We start from the raw sequence: 17,174 nt of genomic DNA on the forward strand, positions 1-17,174 counted from the left end.
GATATATATGCTGGTAATGGCTGAGTATAAGTCCCGGTGTAGACCAACAGAAATATGAGATGTAATCCACTTGATTGATGCAGGAACCTGTAGAACTGTGGATGATAATGGAGAAGGAAGGCAAGTTTGTAGGAGCACAGGGTGGTAGTGTCCTTACTGAAACAGCCTTAGTAATAGTAAACAAAGTTCTGAGTCCAGGATGATGGGCTATGCCCAGAAGACTATGGCTTGGAAACCAGTACTGTACTGAGTACAAGCAAACAGTACACAATGATGCTCTAAGTCAGTAATAGATGTGGATCCGGCAGGAGCCAAAAGGAAACCTTAAGGAGACGTTGCACAGATGCCGACTGAGGATCCTGGAGTGGTTTATATACCCAGTGTCAGTTGCTGTGGCCACACATTAACAGCTGATCCTAGGAGTGCATAGGATTGGTATTTTCAGGGTCCCTTGATTGAACCAAGATGGTTGCGCCCATGGACAGACGACCTCCTCGTGGATACAGCGGAGCGGCGCCCTAGCAGGTAAGTGAGAATCACTGAGAAGCAGGACTAACTGCCAAACTCCCATGCAGCGTTAAACAGTACCATGCGGCAGACGCCTCGCACAGCTGCGGGGGAAACCAGTACGTAGGAAAATGTATCAGAATCTGGATAGCTGGAGCGCAGCTGACCGGAACCTCTGTTGCGGTCTAACAGTCCGAATCCTGACATCTAGCCTGTCCTGACACATGGTAAGTGCTGTTTAATCTGAGGTAGAAAGAATTTCTCCATTTAGCAGATAAATAGAACTAAAATATATATTGCTATGATAGAAAAGAAGAGAGAAATTAGTCCGACTATACTTGTTTTCCACTCAAGTGCCATAAACTTGACTTAAAATAAAGTACAAGTAAAACTTATCACCTACTTTTCCCATAGTACACCCCCCACCCCCAGCCAAAAATAATCTATGATCCCATACACATTTACAAGAGTCAAATCATTTGTCTTATTGTCTTCAGCAACCACTAGCACTAATTGAAGGAGGATTACTAGTAATAGGATTTGCTACTTGGAACCTGACTGTGTGTCTCTCAGAATAAAAGAAGAGTATTTACCAAAGAAAGAATATGGATGCTGCTTGCCACCTTATTCCCTTGTTTCTCCTCGTCTCTAAGTTTGGTTTGGTGTCTCCGTTTTGCGTCACTGGGTGCTTATGTTCAAATGATACTTTTGGACGGTAAGTGATTAACATCTCTATTATTAGTCGGGTTCTCCTGGCAGTTTATGTGATATCTAGCTCTAAATGATGGTGGTTCTGCTTATTCAAAGAATTTCACAATGATCAAATTGTCATTGTGAAGGCGTGAGAGCAATGTGGTTGATCATATATACAAAAATCATAGCATTCATTCATTCTTGTCAATTATTGAAAAAGAACTACATGGGATTTCTAATATGCTACAGACCTTGAGACATAAAGGAATTATTTAGTTCCAACAAAATAAATGTGTAATAAAAAGACTCAAAGTAATAAAAACTATCACAGAATTATCATAATGACCTTCACTATATGATATATGAATGACAGAAGGATCTTTAGAAGGAAATATAGTTCACATTCTTTACATAGCCAAATAGGAACAGTTTTTATTATGTACATAAATACAAACAAACACAGCAAGTGATAGAAATTTTATGGAAAATATTGAGCGTCATTTTGTACAATCTATGGCTCAGCTACAGACTGCTACACTGCTTAGAATTACAGTCATGTTTGTTCCTTTGTCTTTGGCACTTTTACCAAGTATTAAAATGTCTCAGCTTGTATTTTTTTATTGTTATAGCTCATGTTGCCTATAGATTGCTTGATGCTTTACTGTCAGCACTTCTGGCAGTATTTACATGAGGTTTTAATTACATTACATACTTCCATAATACACGTACAATTGACCTGAATCAGAGATGAACACAAATCCTGTCATACTGCGATTCCGTGCGCAGTGGACTTGAGAAAATATGCTAATGACTTAACTGATGTCTTGTGCACTGAGATGCCCACCTCCGGCGTCCAACATCCGCCTCTTGCATACAATAGCAGAAATATCGGTCGCACATCAAACTTCTGAGTAAGCCTTTGGTTTCTCAGATAGAGTGGCTCGTCAAAGATGTTGAGGCCTCTCCACCTGCGCATGCTCTGAAAACGGTCGTGACAGGTCTGCATTTTCTAACCCCCCTGTTACCTCCCCCAAACACTGACTACCTGTCACTCACTTTGTGAATAAATCCTCTCTTCAAACGCCATTGCTAATCCATCACCATACGTGCTCAGTGCGGCTTTGGCGCATGCACAGTGGCAAAAAAAATCGCCCAACCGCATCCAACATCTCTGAAGCAGGCCCTATGTATATATGTACAGTATACTGTCTTCTATGCAAGTACTGTAACTGTTCATATTGCTTTAATGCCAATGAGCAAAAATAGAAAGATGAACAGTAGTGGATTTGCATTTCATCTCCTAGTCCATGAAGACTTTCTCAAGATGGTCTTGATAAAGTCTACGTGGACTAGGAGACAAAATACATTGACATCATCACTTGGCCTCAAAGCTTACACCTGCTTTGCATACCTGCTGGAGCGCAGCCACACAGGCTCCAGGCATCTATCTGCATGCAGACAAGCTGCTGGGTTAGAAGACCCTTGCAGGACTATGCAACTTTGCCAGCCTATTATTGCAGGATATGTTACAGTACATTGCCCTGCTGCTCCTGCTGACACGCTTTTAAGGACATTGGCCAAGCACCACCATGTACAGCAGTGAAAATCATTGGCCGTTTTTACCATCTCTGCTGGGATGCTAACACGGCCACTGCACTCCTACAATTTGAAGTTGAAGTGCTTTCATCCAAAATATACAGCACTGGTGATTATTGCAAATAATTAAGCAACTAAGATTGGGGACAAAATCTGTATACCTTCTGGGAACATTTCCCTTATTATTGTCCACATATTTCCTGCTCTGACTATCCACTACTGATTTGAACTCTTGCAACATTGTGGAAAAAGAGACTTAAATTTATAAGAATTTTTAGATAATTGTTACATGTGTATCTAATTATTGTAGTCATCATAAGCAGGGATACTGCCAGCACTAACATATGGCATTTTCCACTATGTATGTATTATAATTATGTACTAGTACAGATATATTCTTTTATTACTCTGAGCCTCTGGGTTTTCCTAATAGGAGCAGACTTTTATATTGATTTTTAACTAAACAGAATATCAAGTACACAAAGCGCAGTGATCATTGCTTTTATTTTCTTGCTAGACGTAGCCGTGCATAAGCCAAATAGGATGTTTCTCAACACCCCATTAATCCTACATGATATTATATATATATATTTATTGCTAACATTTGAATTTCCGCTGTATTGCATTATAAAAAGGATGAATGGGGTGGCAAAGCGGTGTCCAGATCAATAGGGATGTGCAGGGTTGAATTGTAGGTGAATAAACCCCCAAACCCCCCCCCATACACACATGTAGATGAGGTGGGAGTGGCTGCACTGCCCAATAGCAGTGATCTTATGTCTTCCTGTTGGTTGGTCATGCTGCATGGTAAGGCAGTGAGGGCAGAAGTTCAGTTTTCTGCCCATACTGTCCACCAAGAGTAGAAAGTTGTCCCCTCGTGGGCTCGCTTTGCTTGTCATGCTTTGCTCGCCACTCTTCGGGCTCGATGGCTCGCTACGGCCGCCACAATATTATATTCCCCATCTATGCCCACGTGGATGGTAGGGAATGACATTGGACAGTAACTGATGATGTCAGGGTGACTCTACGGAAGAGTATCTAGCTGTAACCCATGCTACATATACATTAGCATATGTGTTGATGATTGTTGAGGAAGCTGCTGCACCAGGAATGACTACAACAACACTACACAGGAAGAGAGGCATTGAGTGAATAGCATAGAATTCTTAGTCTCTGATAATAGTTTATATGTATCTAGCAGGAAACCTGAGGTGCTCTTCAAATGTTGTGGGATTACAAGGTGCATCTTTTAGTCCTCCCTGTACTGAGATTGGAAGTCCACAATATTTTGACTGCTTCATGTTGCATATTAAGTAAGCTAACTAATGGTACACCTCATGGGGTACACAAGTTTCTACTAACATTTGAGGAACCACAAGTCAACCCATGTCTCAGCAGCTCAGAGAAGTGGCAGAGAAAGTTGACACATTGGTACTTCCAAAACAGCTCTTAACAGCTCTTAGAACTACAAAAGAGAATTGTCCCTTTGTCCAGCCCTTTTAGCTGCTAGGACTGGGTATATGTTGCTGCACAAGAGTTATTAACTTAATGTATAAATAAGTTATTGGTAGCTCATGTAGCAAAAGACTATTTAGCTGTTGCTGGAAGTGTCAGTATGCCCCTGCCGTCTTTGAGCTGCAAGGAAAGGCATCTATTGTGGGAGCCCAAGTTTTACCCTGTGCTAGCATATATCTGGATAGTTACAACAGCTCTATTGTGGCACTGCAAGCACAAGCCTTCAATGTGGCAGCTCCAGAATGGGGTGAGGGATGAGGGCTCTAAAGATCTTAGGTAGAGTCCAAGGATTGCTTAGCACAAACCAGTGTCTTAGATGCTACAAGGTAGATACCGAATTGCATTAGAAAAATGGACATACGGGGACATATGCAGAGAAATTATTAGCAAATAAAAAAGTGCAATTTGCTCCTGGAATAATCATTTTGCACTACAGGGGGTGCAAACGCATTTATTTATTAATTATTTCTTGCAGACAAAATACTGGCTGCTTTTGCTTATAGTGAGAAAAAACAGGGCAGCTTTGTTTTTACACAGACATTTGAATTAAGCTAGAACATGCCCCTTCCTGTCTCTAAATCTATCTGCACAGTTTAAATCTGCCCCAACCTATAGTGCAACATGAGTTTGCCAAGGTGCAAATTGCTCCTTTTTTATTTGATCCTAACTTTGCATGAGACCCACAATGCATATATATATATATATATATATATATATATATATAAAATCACATACAATGTAAGAGAAGGATTTCCACTAAACTTAGCTATCATTGTGTTCTTTTCTTTGAAGGAGTTTACTTTGCATGTCTTCATCTCTCACAAGAATACCCGCTGACATCCCTTCAGACATTCACAAAGTTAGAATAGAAAAATGTCACCTGACTGAACTGTCTCGGGGATCATTTTTTGGAGTTAAATCTCTAGAATATCTATGGCTTAATTTTAACAATATAACACTAATGCACCTGAAAAGCTTGGAAAACTTAAAGGGCCTCAAAGAATTAAGACTACAAGGGAACAAACTACGTTCAGTACCATGGACTGCGTTTCAAGATACCCCTGCTTTAAGGATATTGGACCTCAAACATAACAGATTAGATGTTCTCCCAGAACATGCATTAAAGTTTCTGGCCAACCTGACCTACTTGGACTTATCCTTTAATCAGCTTACCATTATCTCTAAAGATGTTTTTTCAAACTGGCCCCTATACCAAAGAGGACAAGGAATGGATGGAAGAACAGAATTGATTTCTAATGTAGTCCTTGCCTTACATGACAACCCCTGGATGTGCGACTGTCGTCTCAGAGGCTTTGTTAATTTTGTTAAGACAGTCACCCCACCCATTATATTGATGAATTCATATATGACTTGTGCAAGCCCAGACTCTAGAATTGGCAAGTTCTTTCATGAGTTGGAGTTAAATAATTGCATTAAGCCAAATACCAGCACATTGTTATCCAATGTTACTGTACAGGTGGGGTTAAATGTCACATTGGTATGTACAATAACAGCAAGCCCTACACCTTTAATAATGTGGACCTATGGATTAAAGATAATTAAAGCATATAATGGTAAGTTGAACTACTTTGAGTTCCAAAAATACAGATGAGACAATATTTGTTGTGGAATTGAAAAGTTTTGCTAATATTGAGAAAACAAATAGGAATAAGCTAGGTATTAAATAGCAATTTTTTAACAAATCAGGTGCTCTTTGAGACCTACAATATATATGCTCATTTTGTGCTCATATTATTTTAATAGAGAATAAAGTTCAGGAAACCTGCAATATATTAATTGGAATTAATCATGACATGACTCTTCTTGACAATCCCGTCACCAAGTGTCAATCAAACAATGGTCAGAACTAACAATATAAAGTAATTAAATTGAAAGCACAATTTATTATTTGTATATTTATAATGTAAATATGATATGACTATACACATATTATACAGTAGGAGTATAAAAATTTTCTTCTTATATGATTTTATCTCATTTCTATTATGGAGCTAGTAAATCTTTATTTGTTTTCTCTTCCCTATACTCCCAAATAACTTATGCAAATGTAATTGAAGAATGATAATCACAATATAATAGTTTGGGTTGTGGCCTAGTAGCATGGAATGTGTATGATATCATTGGCAGGGGCATATCTATAATGGGTGCAGGGCGCGCGGTGCACACGGGCCCATGGGTCCAGAGGGGGCCCACACTACACACCCAGCACCAATATTATGTAAAACGTACTTCTCCGAGGTCCCATGTCAGGTCTCCCAGCGCTGCTCAAATGCCGGAAAATGGCAACCGCGGCTATTTTTCCAGCATTTTGCGCATGTGCTGTGAGGAAATCGTTGGGAAAATGGCGCCGTGCCATTTCCCTGGCGATCTACGCATGCGCAATAGACTCCGGGCACACTCTAGTGCCCAGAGTCTACTGATTCTGCGGTGGCTGGCCATCTGCATCAGTCGGCTGCCAGCCGCCGGAGTGAGTGGAGGGGGCCTGCGACGGGGGATGCACATGAACCCCCTCCTCTCTAAAGATGCCCCTAATCATTGGACATGTGAAATTATGTAACTACGGCTATGGTAAAGTCCGAAAAGATCTAAAAGGTAACTATTAGGTTTGCTCATATTCTACATAAAGGCATTATATAACATAAAACTAAAGATGATACAGGTGTGGTATGTTTTGTCCATCCAGACACCATAATGTCAACAGGTACAAAATGTCAACAGATGCAATGTCCTCATGTTCAGAATGTTAATAACCACAATGTTGACATGAAAAATGTCATCACTGACAAAAAGTCCACATGTTCAAAATGTCATTGACATTCACAATGTCAACAGGTACATAATGACGACAACTAATTTTTATCCTAATCCCTAACAACTCCAATATAATACAATAATCCTAATGTTAAACCCTAACCTTTAAATTTCTATTGTCGTCATTTTCACTGTTTCGACATTTTGAAGATGCCGACATTTAGGTGTCGACAATGAACCAATTCGACATCATGACAGTCTACATTATAGTGTTGACATTTTGAATATTGGAATTGTGATAGTCGACATAATGACTAAATACATATAATACTATATACATTCCACTTTAAGTATAATTGAGAACAGCAAATGTTTAAAAATGCTTGTCCCTTTCAATACTAAATTCACTACAGACCATGTTTAATACAGTACTTTCCATGTTTCCCCCTATTTATCAATAAGTGTTATATAACAATTGAATGGATGCACTAGGCTTGTGCACAACATTTATCAATAGACCTGTATGTATCTTGTTCTTAATTGCTCTTGAAAAGGCTGACCAAGAATATTAACCCACAAGTTAAAGCTTACGATGGTAAATGATGTAACTTATTTTGAGTTAGAGTGATTTTTAAATATCTTATGAGGTGCACATTTTGCACTTACATAAACCTAGTGCATGTTTTGGGGTTGATGAGGACTGTTGCAGCTATATGCTAAACTTGAGGCTACACATATCTTAAAGATGAGGGCAACACAAAATACAGACATGGAAATACAAGTGTTCAAACACATTTTTGTTCATATGCAAATCAGACATCTTAACATTTATGTTGAAATCAGGCCCATAGATTCTTGTAGACACAGAAAGAGTATGATGTATTTTATAACCACAGTGGTTAAAATGGCACCCCAAATGATACTACTCTTTTCCACTAAACAGTGATTCTAGTGTATTACAGATATGCCCAGCTTTATTGTGGCCACCAGCATGGTGAATTGCGCCAAGCATAGCGCGAGATATGCACCAGCGAGTGAATACGTGCACTGCGTACGTGGCAGCATCTCCATAGGAATGCATGATGTGATGGCAGTGCGTGCCATAGCGTATGCATGCATGGAGAATCCCATTGTGCGTTGTGTGTGCACATTTGTGGTGTGATCAGTCACAATGTAACTGGGTGCATCTGTACATGTTGGAATTCTAGTAAATGTGAGACCTGTATAGTCTTTTCAAGTTATACAATATACGTGACTTGTAAAAATAAAGTCTAGCTGGTAAATCTCTTTACTTGTATCCACAGTGTCCACCATTTTTATTGACGAAGAGACAATAAGATCGGAATTAATGATCCCAGTTGTACATCTTGCAAATGCTGGAATCTACAACTGCTTGGCCACAAATTTCTTGGGCAACTCTACTTCATCAATTATCTTAAATGTTCTGTCTCCAAGAATGGGAGATCCGTCCATGTATTCTTCATACTCGCTTAGTCCATCATCATCGTCAGATGAGAATGTCTTCATAGATGTACGAATCACCAAGCAGACGGTTTATGGAATCTCATTGGAATGGTTTGCAGTGACAGAGAATCCTGGAGAAACATGGTATACAATCTATTTTTGCAAATATGATGACAAAGAGAAGGATGTCATTAACATTGGCCCTGGAATTTATACCTACTCTGTTAATGACTTGCTACCAGCAACCAAATATGAGGTGTGTATCACATTAAAAAGTCAGCCTCCCCGAAAGGGACAATGCATTGTGTTTATGACCGGGAGTGACATCAGTGAATTGGAACAAAGAGAAAAACTCATCCACATTATTGTCATTGTGTGTGCAATGGTGCTTGCGGTGCCTGCTGGAATGTATGCATTCACCACAGAGACCAGGTTTAACTGTATTGAAAAATGCTTAGGTCTTTGTCGGCGAAAGCATAAGGCCAAGAAAAACCTGAAGAGGGATAGTAACAAAGAAAGCACCTTTGACAGCTTGCAGGCCAGCAGTGAGGATGGTCTGTGTCAGAGAGAATGCACTGAAGACAACAGACGGAGGAGATGTTCAGAGGAAAAGCTTAATAAAGCTAAACCAGAGAACAAGAACCCTGCAGAACTGTACTAGAGCAGAGCTTCCTTGCTACACAATATGCAATTCGTATATGCCATTCGTATAGGAGAGTCAGTGTCAATAGCATTTGCTGAACTGCTGATTCTTTATAGCAGACTGACAGGAGTGCGCGTCTAGTGTTGGGTTAAGTAATAAGTCATCTGAGTTTAATTGGGGGTTATTTACTAACGAATTGCCAATGTCACACATTTACTTTCACTGCGTAACAAGCAGCAAGTGGTGGATCAAAAGTAACAGTTGATTGGTTGCTATGGTTTACTTTAAATTTGAACACTTTTACCTGCTCCTTTATCTCCACCTAAATTAAAATTACAAACATAGAGCTGTATTCAGTTTGAGGCGAAAAGTCCGGATCCGCAATACTTTTTCACCGATGACGTCATTTTCGCCTGAATTGAGTTTCCTCCATATTCAAGTTGAAAGACTTTTCGCCTAGGCGGAAAGTCAATGCAATGTAATAGGCGAAAAAATTTCACGTATGAATAGCAAGCGATCAAAAAAAGTGCAGAATAGCGGTTTTGGGGTACAACATTGTGGGAACCCTCATGCAGCCTTAAGACAGTCCCCTAAAGGTAAACTGCGTCAAAAACATTCTGGACACCCCAAAAAAATGATGTTTAATTTTGGAAAAAAAAAAAAATAGGGGAACAAAATGCCAAACTATCTAAATTAATTCAGGTCGGGTCCCCATGTATGCGGCAGTGTTTTCTTCACTGCGGGGACAAGCGGCAGGTGCAATTTTGCAGATTTTTAAAAATTTCTTTAGGGACTTAAAAAAAATGCTTACCCCCATTTTCATGTACCCCAAATTTGATAGGAATAGTTATTTCCCCCCCTAAAAAAAATCTAAGTTCTATTCTTTACCACTTCTTCATAGCCGCAAAATTGCACCTTGCATGGCTATTACAAACCCCGAATTCCTTCAGCAGTAAAAAATGGGGGTATCCCCCATGTCTGGACATCTTTAGGGGGGTCCCAGGCATATTACCCAAAAATTCCCATTTTTTTTCGTAAATGGGGCGAAGGGTCATTTTAAAAAAACAGGGATAATTTTTAATTACATATAGCAGGTGAAAAAAAGTGCAGATTTGGCGTTTAGGGGTGCAGGCATAAAATAAATAGCCTGCACCCTTGGGAATGCCCCCTTAAAACGAAATGTGCAAAAAAAATGTAAAAATAAAGCTAAGTGCTCTTCTGCATCACTTTCAAAGTCGGGGAAAACACACCTGCCACAGCTGTTAAAAACCGGACTTTCTTCTGCAGGCAATAACGGGGGTACCCATAGTGATCCCCCAGGTCTGGACATCTTTAGGGGGTCCTACAATTATTTCCCAAAAATTCCCGTATTTTTTCGCTGATCTGAGTTTCGCCTGTTCTAGTTTTCGCCAACTTTGGAATTGAATATGGGGAATAGCGGGCTCGCGCGCGATACCTTTCCGCCTGGAAAACAGGCGAAGGAGGCGAAAAGTCCAGCAAGTGAAAAGTCTGGACCTTTCACCTCAAATTGAATACGTGCCGTAGTCCATCTTTATTTTTGTTTACTTCATGAAACTAGGGCTTTTCCAAAATACTGCTATTTGATAGTTAACACTATAAACACAGCAAGTACACATAAAATATATATTGCTATTACTACAAAATTACAGATGTGTAAAAACAAATGCAAATTAAGCCCTTTTGTGACTGCAATGCAAGAGCTGAACACACAGGGGCTGATTATGGATGAGCAGTACACCAGCTGGTGTAGCACATCATGTGTGATCTCCCACTGCGTATGCCCAGAAGAGTGAGCGCATTCACACATGCACATACAGATTTGCATGAGTCTTCTGTCACTGTAAATGTAATAAACTATATATATATATATATATATATATATATATATACATGCAGTAATGAAGTATATATAGATTTGGCATCATAATCTCTCGAGACTGTGACTGCAGGGAAGTTCCTTCGGCGGCTGCTGTAAGTGAACAGCTGAGCTGCCTGAGGCCCGTAGCGAAGACAACTAAATGCTGTGCTCCATTTTTATTAGTTATTAGTAGTTGCCGGGGGCTGAGTATAATGTGTGGGGGCCTCCGGACGACCGCCCCTTTCGCCCCTCCTATAATCCGACCCTGGGCGCAATCCAGGTCACGATGACCTGGATCGTGCCACATGCCTGCCGATTGGCCGGCTTTAGTGGCGCTTGGAGATGCCGTCATCTCCAAGCATCAACTGCAACGCCAGAAAAGTCGGGTCACTGCAGACCCGGCTCCGGTGTGAGTGGCGCCGACTTGGAAATATACTAGGTCGGTGGCGGGGAAATTCTGTGTCTGATACGGATTGGAACTGTGGGCCTGATTCAGAGCCGGACGCTATTTGCGCTCGCTCAGAAAAAGGGGCCGACAATTTAAATTGAGCGCTCGCTCTTTGAGGTCTGTTGACGCCTCTATGTCTGAGTGAGCGAACGAAACATGTGCTCGCTATTTTGTAAAGACGCCCCTTGGCCGCTCGCATCATACGTCATCTCCGCTATTTATTAGATTAATCGAGTACATCGAAAGGTGTCTGAACTGCTCGCAGTGCTTGTGGTTGGATTTTCCTACCACAATCATGCGACCAAGTGACGTGGTCGATGATGCTGCTTTGTTAATTATGCACACCCTTAAAACGCCCGTTTTGACCGTTTGGCACGCCTGCGTTCGGATCACCACTCCCCGTTTTCAAGCACCTTCCCCTGTTACCACCCACAAACGCCTCATTCTGTCACTCAAATTAGCAGGCACTCGCTGTTTTGCGAGCGTTCGATTTCCGACCGCAATGACTGGTTGGCGCATGCGCATTACGACCCATACGCATGCGCAGTTGTGCGAACATCGGTCGGAGCGAACGAGCGGCCGCTTACGAGCGGCTCTGAATCAGGCCCTGTGTTTCAACCTCCAGGTCAGACCCGGAATTTAGGTATAAATACAGTATTAGTGCTCCCTGAGGAATGCATTTGAGAAACACTGCTCTACTGACAGTCAGTGGTGCTTTCTTTATTGAACGGTCATATATTATGCTTTTATGATCGTGCTTAATCTATTTTTTGTTGCTGCAGTTGCATATGCGAGATGGGGGTGTGTTTTCTGTTATTCTGGAGAAGTGTGTGCAGTTCAATTGATGCTTAATAGCAAATAATTGTTGCACATAAAATAAATGGTTTAGAACATTGGAAATGGTGTCTGTGGCATGTGTAAGTCAGACACATATGTATTTATGTATATATACACTATTTTTGAATGCGACTTTTTCACTTGTAAATTAGCAAATTTTGCCTAATTTATTGATCTACAGATAATCTCATACTGCTTTTACATAAATTGTTCTCTAATGATGGATATCATGTGCTTTTCACCAAGATACTTTTATATTCTTGACAGACTTGTTTATTTGTGTTTCCTGGATAGAAAATGATTGTAACTTTAGCTTTTTATGCTACATTAAGTTATTCACAGAGAATGTTTATGTAACAAATGTTCACAAAATACTGTGAAGTGTTTGGTGAAAAATGCACAAAAAAGTCAGGAAGATGGAATTGTAGAAAAGTCATATGCCCATAAGAAAAGTAAATAAGCTATGTCTGAGTGTGGGAAAACCCAATCGTAAACAGTTTAGCAGGCTTAATTGTATGTACTATATTTACCTTTGTATTGGCCTGCAGATTGTCCGTAATCTGAAGTGAGTCTAGAGGCCCTTAATTTAATTCAGTTAGACGAAAGGAGGTACACCTGTATGCCATAGACAACATAATCCATGTGCATAATATAATGTTATATTTGTACATAGATGTCTTTTCACGTACCCCTATCATTTTTTTCATGTTTTTTTCTTTGCTATAATATTTATACATATTTTTGTTACAAACAAATAAATAGCATTTATGTACCAAAATGAACTCTCTCATCAATAAAATTCATATATTTCAGTGAGAAAAGACTAAAATAACTTCCTTAATTCTAAAAATATACAGTATATTTGTGATGCTAAAAATGTGCAGGTAGGGAATGTCCTTTCTAATATTTATAATATGGAAACTGTATCATAAGCAGCAAGTATTTTAATACTTTTCTATTCATGAGTGCAAAATATAAAGTACAGATGTATCAAATTGACATTTACTGCATCACATTCCATTTAGTTGAATGTCATGTACTGTAAATTTAATGTTTGCTACCTACATCCACACTCTAACATACCAACCTATATGTCTGTACTTCATTTTAATTTGCTCTAAGAAAACATATCTGCATATGCAAAAACTTAGATCAAACTTAGGGAGCACATAGACTTTTGGTCTGAGGGTAAGCAACATGTTCACAAAATTACTTATCGTACATATTGGGCCAATAGGTAGTCTGTTTTGGTAAATCGCGAGTTTGGTGCTAAACTCGCAATTTTTCACAACTCTCCAAGGTAATAGGGTGTCTGTTCACTAATACTCGCATTTTTCAGAGTTACTAAAACTCTCCATTCTCAAACTCGCATCCAGATGTTTTCACATTGAAAACAATCAACTCGCCCAATGTAATAGAGTGTCTGTTTCAGACTCGCAAAAAAAAGATTACCAAAAGTCCCCAAATAATAGACCTGCTTCAGGCTAGCGAGTACATCCTGAGCAGGTCAGATTAACACAGAAACATGCACATATCCATGAGATATGTACATGTTTCTGTGTATACTTATGTAAAATGTGTTTAAATTAAAAAAAAATTATGTGCACCCCCTCCCCAAAGGCATAACCAGCCCCGGGCTTTATAAAGCCTGTTCTGGTTCTAAAAATACATGGGCCAAAATGCGTAGGGGGCCCCTTGTATATTAAGAACCAGCACAGGTCTTTGTTGAGCTGGTCCTGGTTCTGGAAAATCAGGACAAAACAAGTAGGGGTCCCCTGAAAATTCCAGAACCAGCACCGAACTCTGTCTAGTGGGGGGATAATGCCACAGCCAGAGAAAACCTTTCACCAGTTTCCCCGGCCAAAGCATTATCGACCGCTAGTCAGTCCAGGCCAGGGATCCCTGGGGAGTTGGGTACCCCCCCAATGAAGGGGTACCCCTCTCCAGGGCACCCCAGGCCTAGACTGATAGCTCGGGGCTATCCCCAGCACCCTAGGGCGGTGGGTGCCGGGTTGATAAGAATACATTTTCCATATTATCTTTAGTTGTAGAACCACAAGTACCAGCAAGCCTTCCCTGCTTCCTGTATTTGGAGAACCACAAATACCAGCATGCGGGGCATTACGGGCCCACAACTAAAGAAATACGTAAATAAACAAACATACACCGTGAAAGTATAATTTTAATAAAACATACATTCACACTCACACTCACACATACTCACCTAGTATCCGAAGTAATCCATAGGGGTGTACCTGAAAAAAAAATCCATACTCACCTCTCCTATGCGTAGATCACGTCCTCTTCTCCAAGTAGGCAATCCAGGGGTTAAAATAAAAAAACACAAAAAACCCCGATCCATACGTACTGAGCAAAGGTATGTGTGTACACATACCTTTGCTCCGCGTAAATGATCGGGGCACACGTGTGCCCCATCAGTGAAGGGGCCGCCTGCCAATCAGGGAGCATCTCCATCGGAGCAGCTCCCTGATTATGAATGCGGCCAGCCTGTGTCTCCCATAGATGTCTATGGTGAGAAATCCCCATAGCCGTCTATGGTAGGAGCCGCTACATCATAACCGCAAGATTAATTGAGGTTAATCTTGTGGTTACATCAATGATACAATGTCACGACAACTCGCCTAAACTCGCAAATGCAGTAGCTTCGAGCTGAAAAGTTTGCAGGCTATTGAATTTGCGAGTTTCAGTACAAACTCGCACTTTTAAAAGTGTGAGAAAGTGCGAGTTTGTACTGTTACTAAAACAGACTACCTATTACATTTGGCCCTTCATATCATATATGAATTTAGTCAGCACTGTAACTAGTGGGCAGGGGAATAGTTCTGTCGCCCAGGACAGAAGGTACCTATATTTGGAGTCTTGAACGGTGCTCTTCAACCTAAAATGTCATCCTGGAATGTCTTTAGGGTACTCCAGGCAATCAGCTTCATCCTGGTCACAATGGTAAGTCACCGCAAGGCTTCTGAGAGTTTCCTTAAGTCACACCGGATATTGAACTTGCTGGTCTCGATGCCCTGCCCCCTCTTTGTGAAGGCTATCCTCTCACTGACAGGTCTCCCCTCTCAGCCCTCCAACTGGATAAGCTTTCCTTCTTCAGCTTTGCCTGTATATTTTCCCTGATCCCAGCTCTCCTCTTCTTCTTCTCCCCCATTCTCCCATTGACCGGGAATAGTGGGCACTGGACAGAAGATGGAAATGTATGCTTTGTGTAAGCTGAGTGTATGTTTCTGCCCTGCTCTGCTATACAAACTGTCCCACTGTCCTCTTTGTCATTCCTGCTCTGCCCCTCCACATATCTGACCCCTATATATGTGCCTCTACCTTCTGCCCATATATGTGTCTCTGCCACTTCCACATTTGTGCCTCTGTCCCCTTTACCCATGTGAACCTCTGCCCTCCCATCCTACTATTTGGCTGCTGGTTGCCAATCAGAAGGAGCATGACTGAATGGATGACCAACTGCATTCAATGCCACATAATTGTTAGAAAGCAGTGTACTCTGGCACTGTCTCCTGCATACATCTGGGCACTAGGACCTGCATGCACTGGGAGGTCCGACCTTTGACCTGGTGACATCATGTCACATAGGCAGCCTAGCGTATGCCACTGTATAGAATATCACAGTACTGTGCGGATGCACAGTACTTAGTTCTCTGATGTAAGACCTTGATTACCTTGATGTAAGACCTTGATTACCTACAGTTACCTCTGTTGTTACCACTGCAGTATTAACACTGTGTACCATGTCACCAACATTGTATTACAACTGCTACTGTTACCAATAAACACAGTATCCTGGTAAAGGACATCTGTGTGGTCAAACATCTACTTTCACATCTGCTGTGTCCCTATTGGGGGATTCCATTAATAGGTCATATCAATGCAAGTATTGCTGTCTGTGAACCCCAGAATATCAAGGAAACAAAGTCAAGTAATAACTGGGAAGAATGGAAGTCAACAATAGGCAAAGAAAAGGCATCATCACATGACAATAATAGGTGGACTCTAGTTGACAAGCTAAAAGACAGCAAGAACAAGAGTGTCTTCTTTAAAAAGCTGAATGTAGATTGGACTAGAATCTATTGTAGAATGGCTTGTTACAAAGCCCATCTTGCCACTAAAGGATATCCTCAGAGATCAGGGATTGACTACAGAGAAATATTCTTGTCTGTGGCAAGGTACAGTACACTGTGTTTAGTAATTGCCATGTCTGCCATGCATGATTTGTTACTGTATCAGTTAGACTTTGGCTCGGCTTTCTTAAATGTGGAGTTAATTGATGAAATTAATATGAAACCTACTGAGCATTATGATTAGGACATGTTCCAAGAGGGAAAAGTCTGTTTAATGAAGAAAGCTTTGTATGGTCTGAAGCGAAGTGGCTGTTGTTGGTACATTAATTTAGTTGCTGGACAAATGGAGATGAACTTTAACATTGAGACTGAACACTGTCTATACCACAATATAATAGAGCAGAGACTGTTCACTGTAGTTGTGTATGTGCATAACTTGTTTCTAGGAGGTCAGGAGAAGCACATAGCCAGTGTCAAGCATCTGTTGGAACAGATATTCAAGTTGAAAGACTTAGGGCTGGAACACATCACATGTTAGACTCAATAATATTGTAAAATTTGGAGACAAACTGTCACAGTTGATCACGAAGGATATATTTAAACAGTACTTAGTAAGTGTGCAATGCCAGATGCAAAACCAATCAGTATTCCCATTGACAAAGGCAATAAATTTACTAAAGCCATGTCACCAACAAGCACAACAGAGATAGAAAATAAGAAAACAGT

At 40.6% G+C, this 17,174-nt stretch overlaps 1 protein-coding gene across 1 annotated transcript; it reads left to right on the plus strand.

The window, feature by feature from the left end:
- The first annotated feature begins 1,112 nt into the window (after nucleotides 1-1,112).
- LRIT2 (leucine rich repeat, Ig-like and transmembrane domains 2) lies at nucleotides 1,113-9,208 on the plus strand. Its single transcript, XM_088463087.1, has 3 exons — nucleotides 1,113-1,222; nucleotides 5,104-5,885; nucleotides 8,388-9,208. Exons 1-3 carry the CDS (start codon nucleotides 1,113-1,115, stop codon nucleotides 9,206-9,208), a joined length of 1,713 nt encoding a protein of 570 aa, XP_088319213.1.
- The last annotated feature ends 7,966 nt before the right edge of the window (nucleotides 9,209-17,174 follow it).

The sequence above is a fragment of the Taudactylus pleione genome, unplaced genomic scaffold (assembly GCF_031769625.1).
Source record: "Taudactylus pleione unplaced genomic scaffold, aTauple2 ptg001314l, whole genome shotgun sequence".
Lineage (NCBI taxonomy): Eukaryota > Metazoa > Chordata > Amphibia > Anura > Myobatrachidae > Taudactylus > Taudactylus pleione.

Excerpts from the sequence above, each read along its gene's own strand:
- LRIT2 (XM_088463087.1), top strand. The coding sequence starts at position 1,113 with ATGGATGCTGCTTGCCACCTTATTCCCTTGTTTCTCCTCGTCTCTAAG. Across the intron at positions 1,223-5,103 it reads TCAAATGATACTTTTGGACG|GAGTTTACTTTGCATGTCTT; the intron begins GTAAGTGATTAA and ends TTTTCTTTGAAG. Across the intron at positions 5,886-8,387 it reads GATAATTAAAGCATATAATG|TGTCCACCATTTTTATTGAC; the intron begins GTAAGTTGAACT and ends TTGTATCCACAG.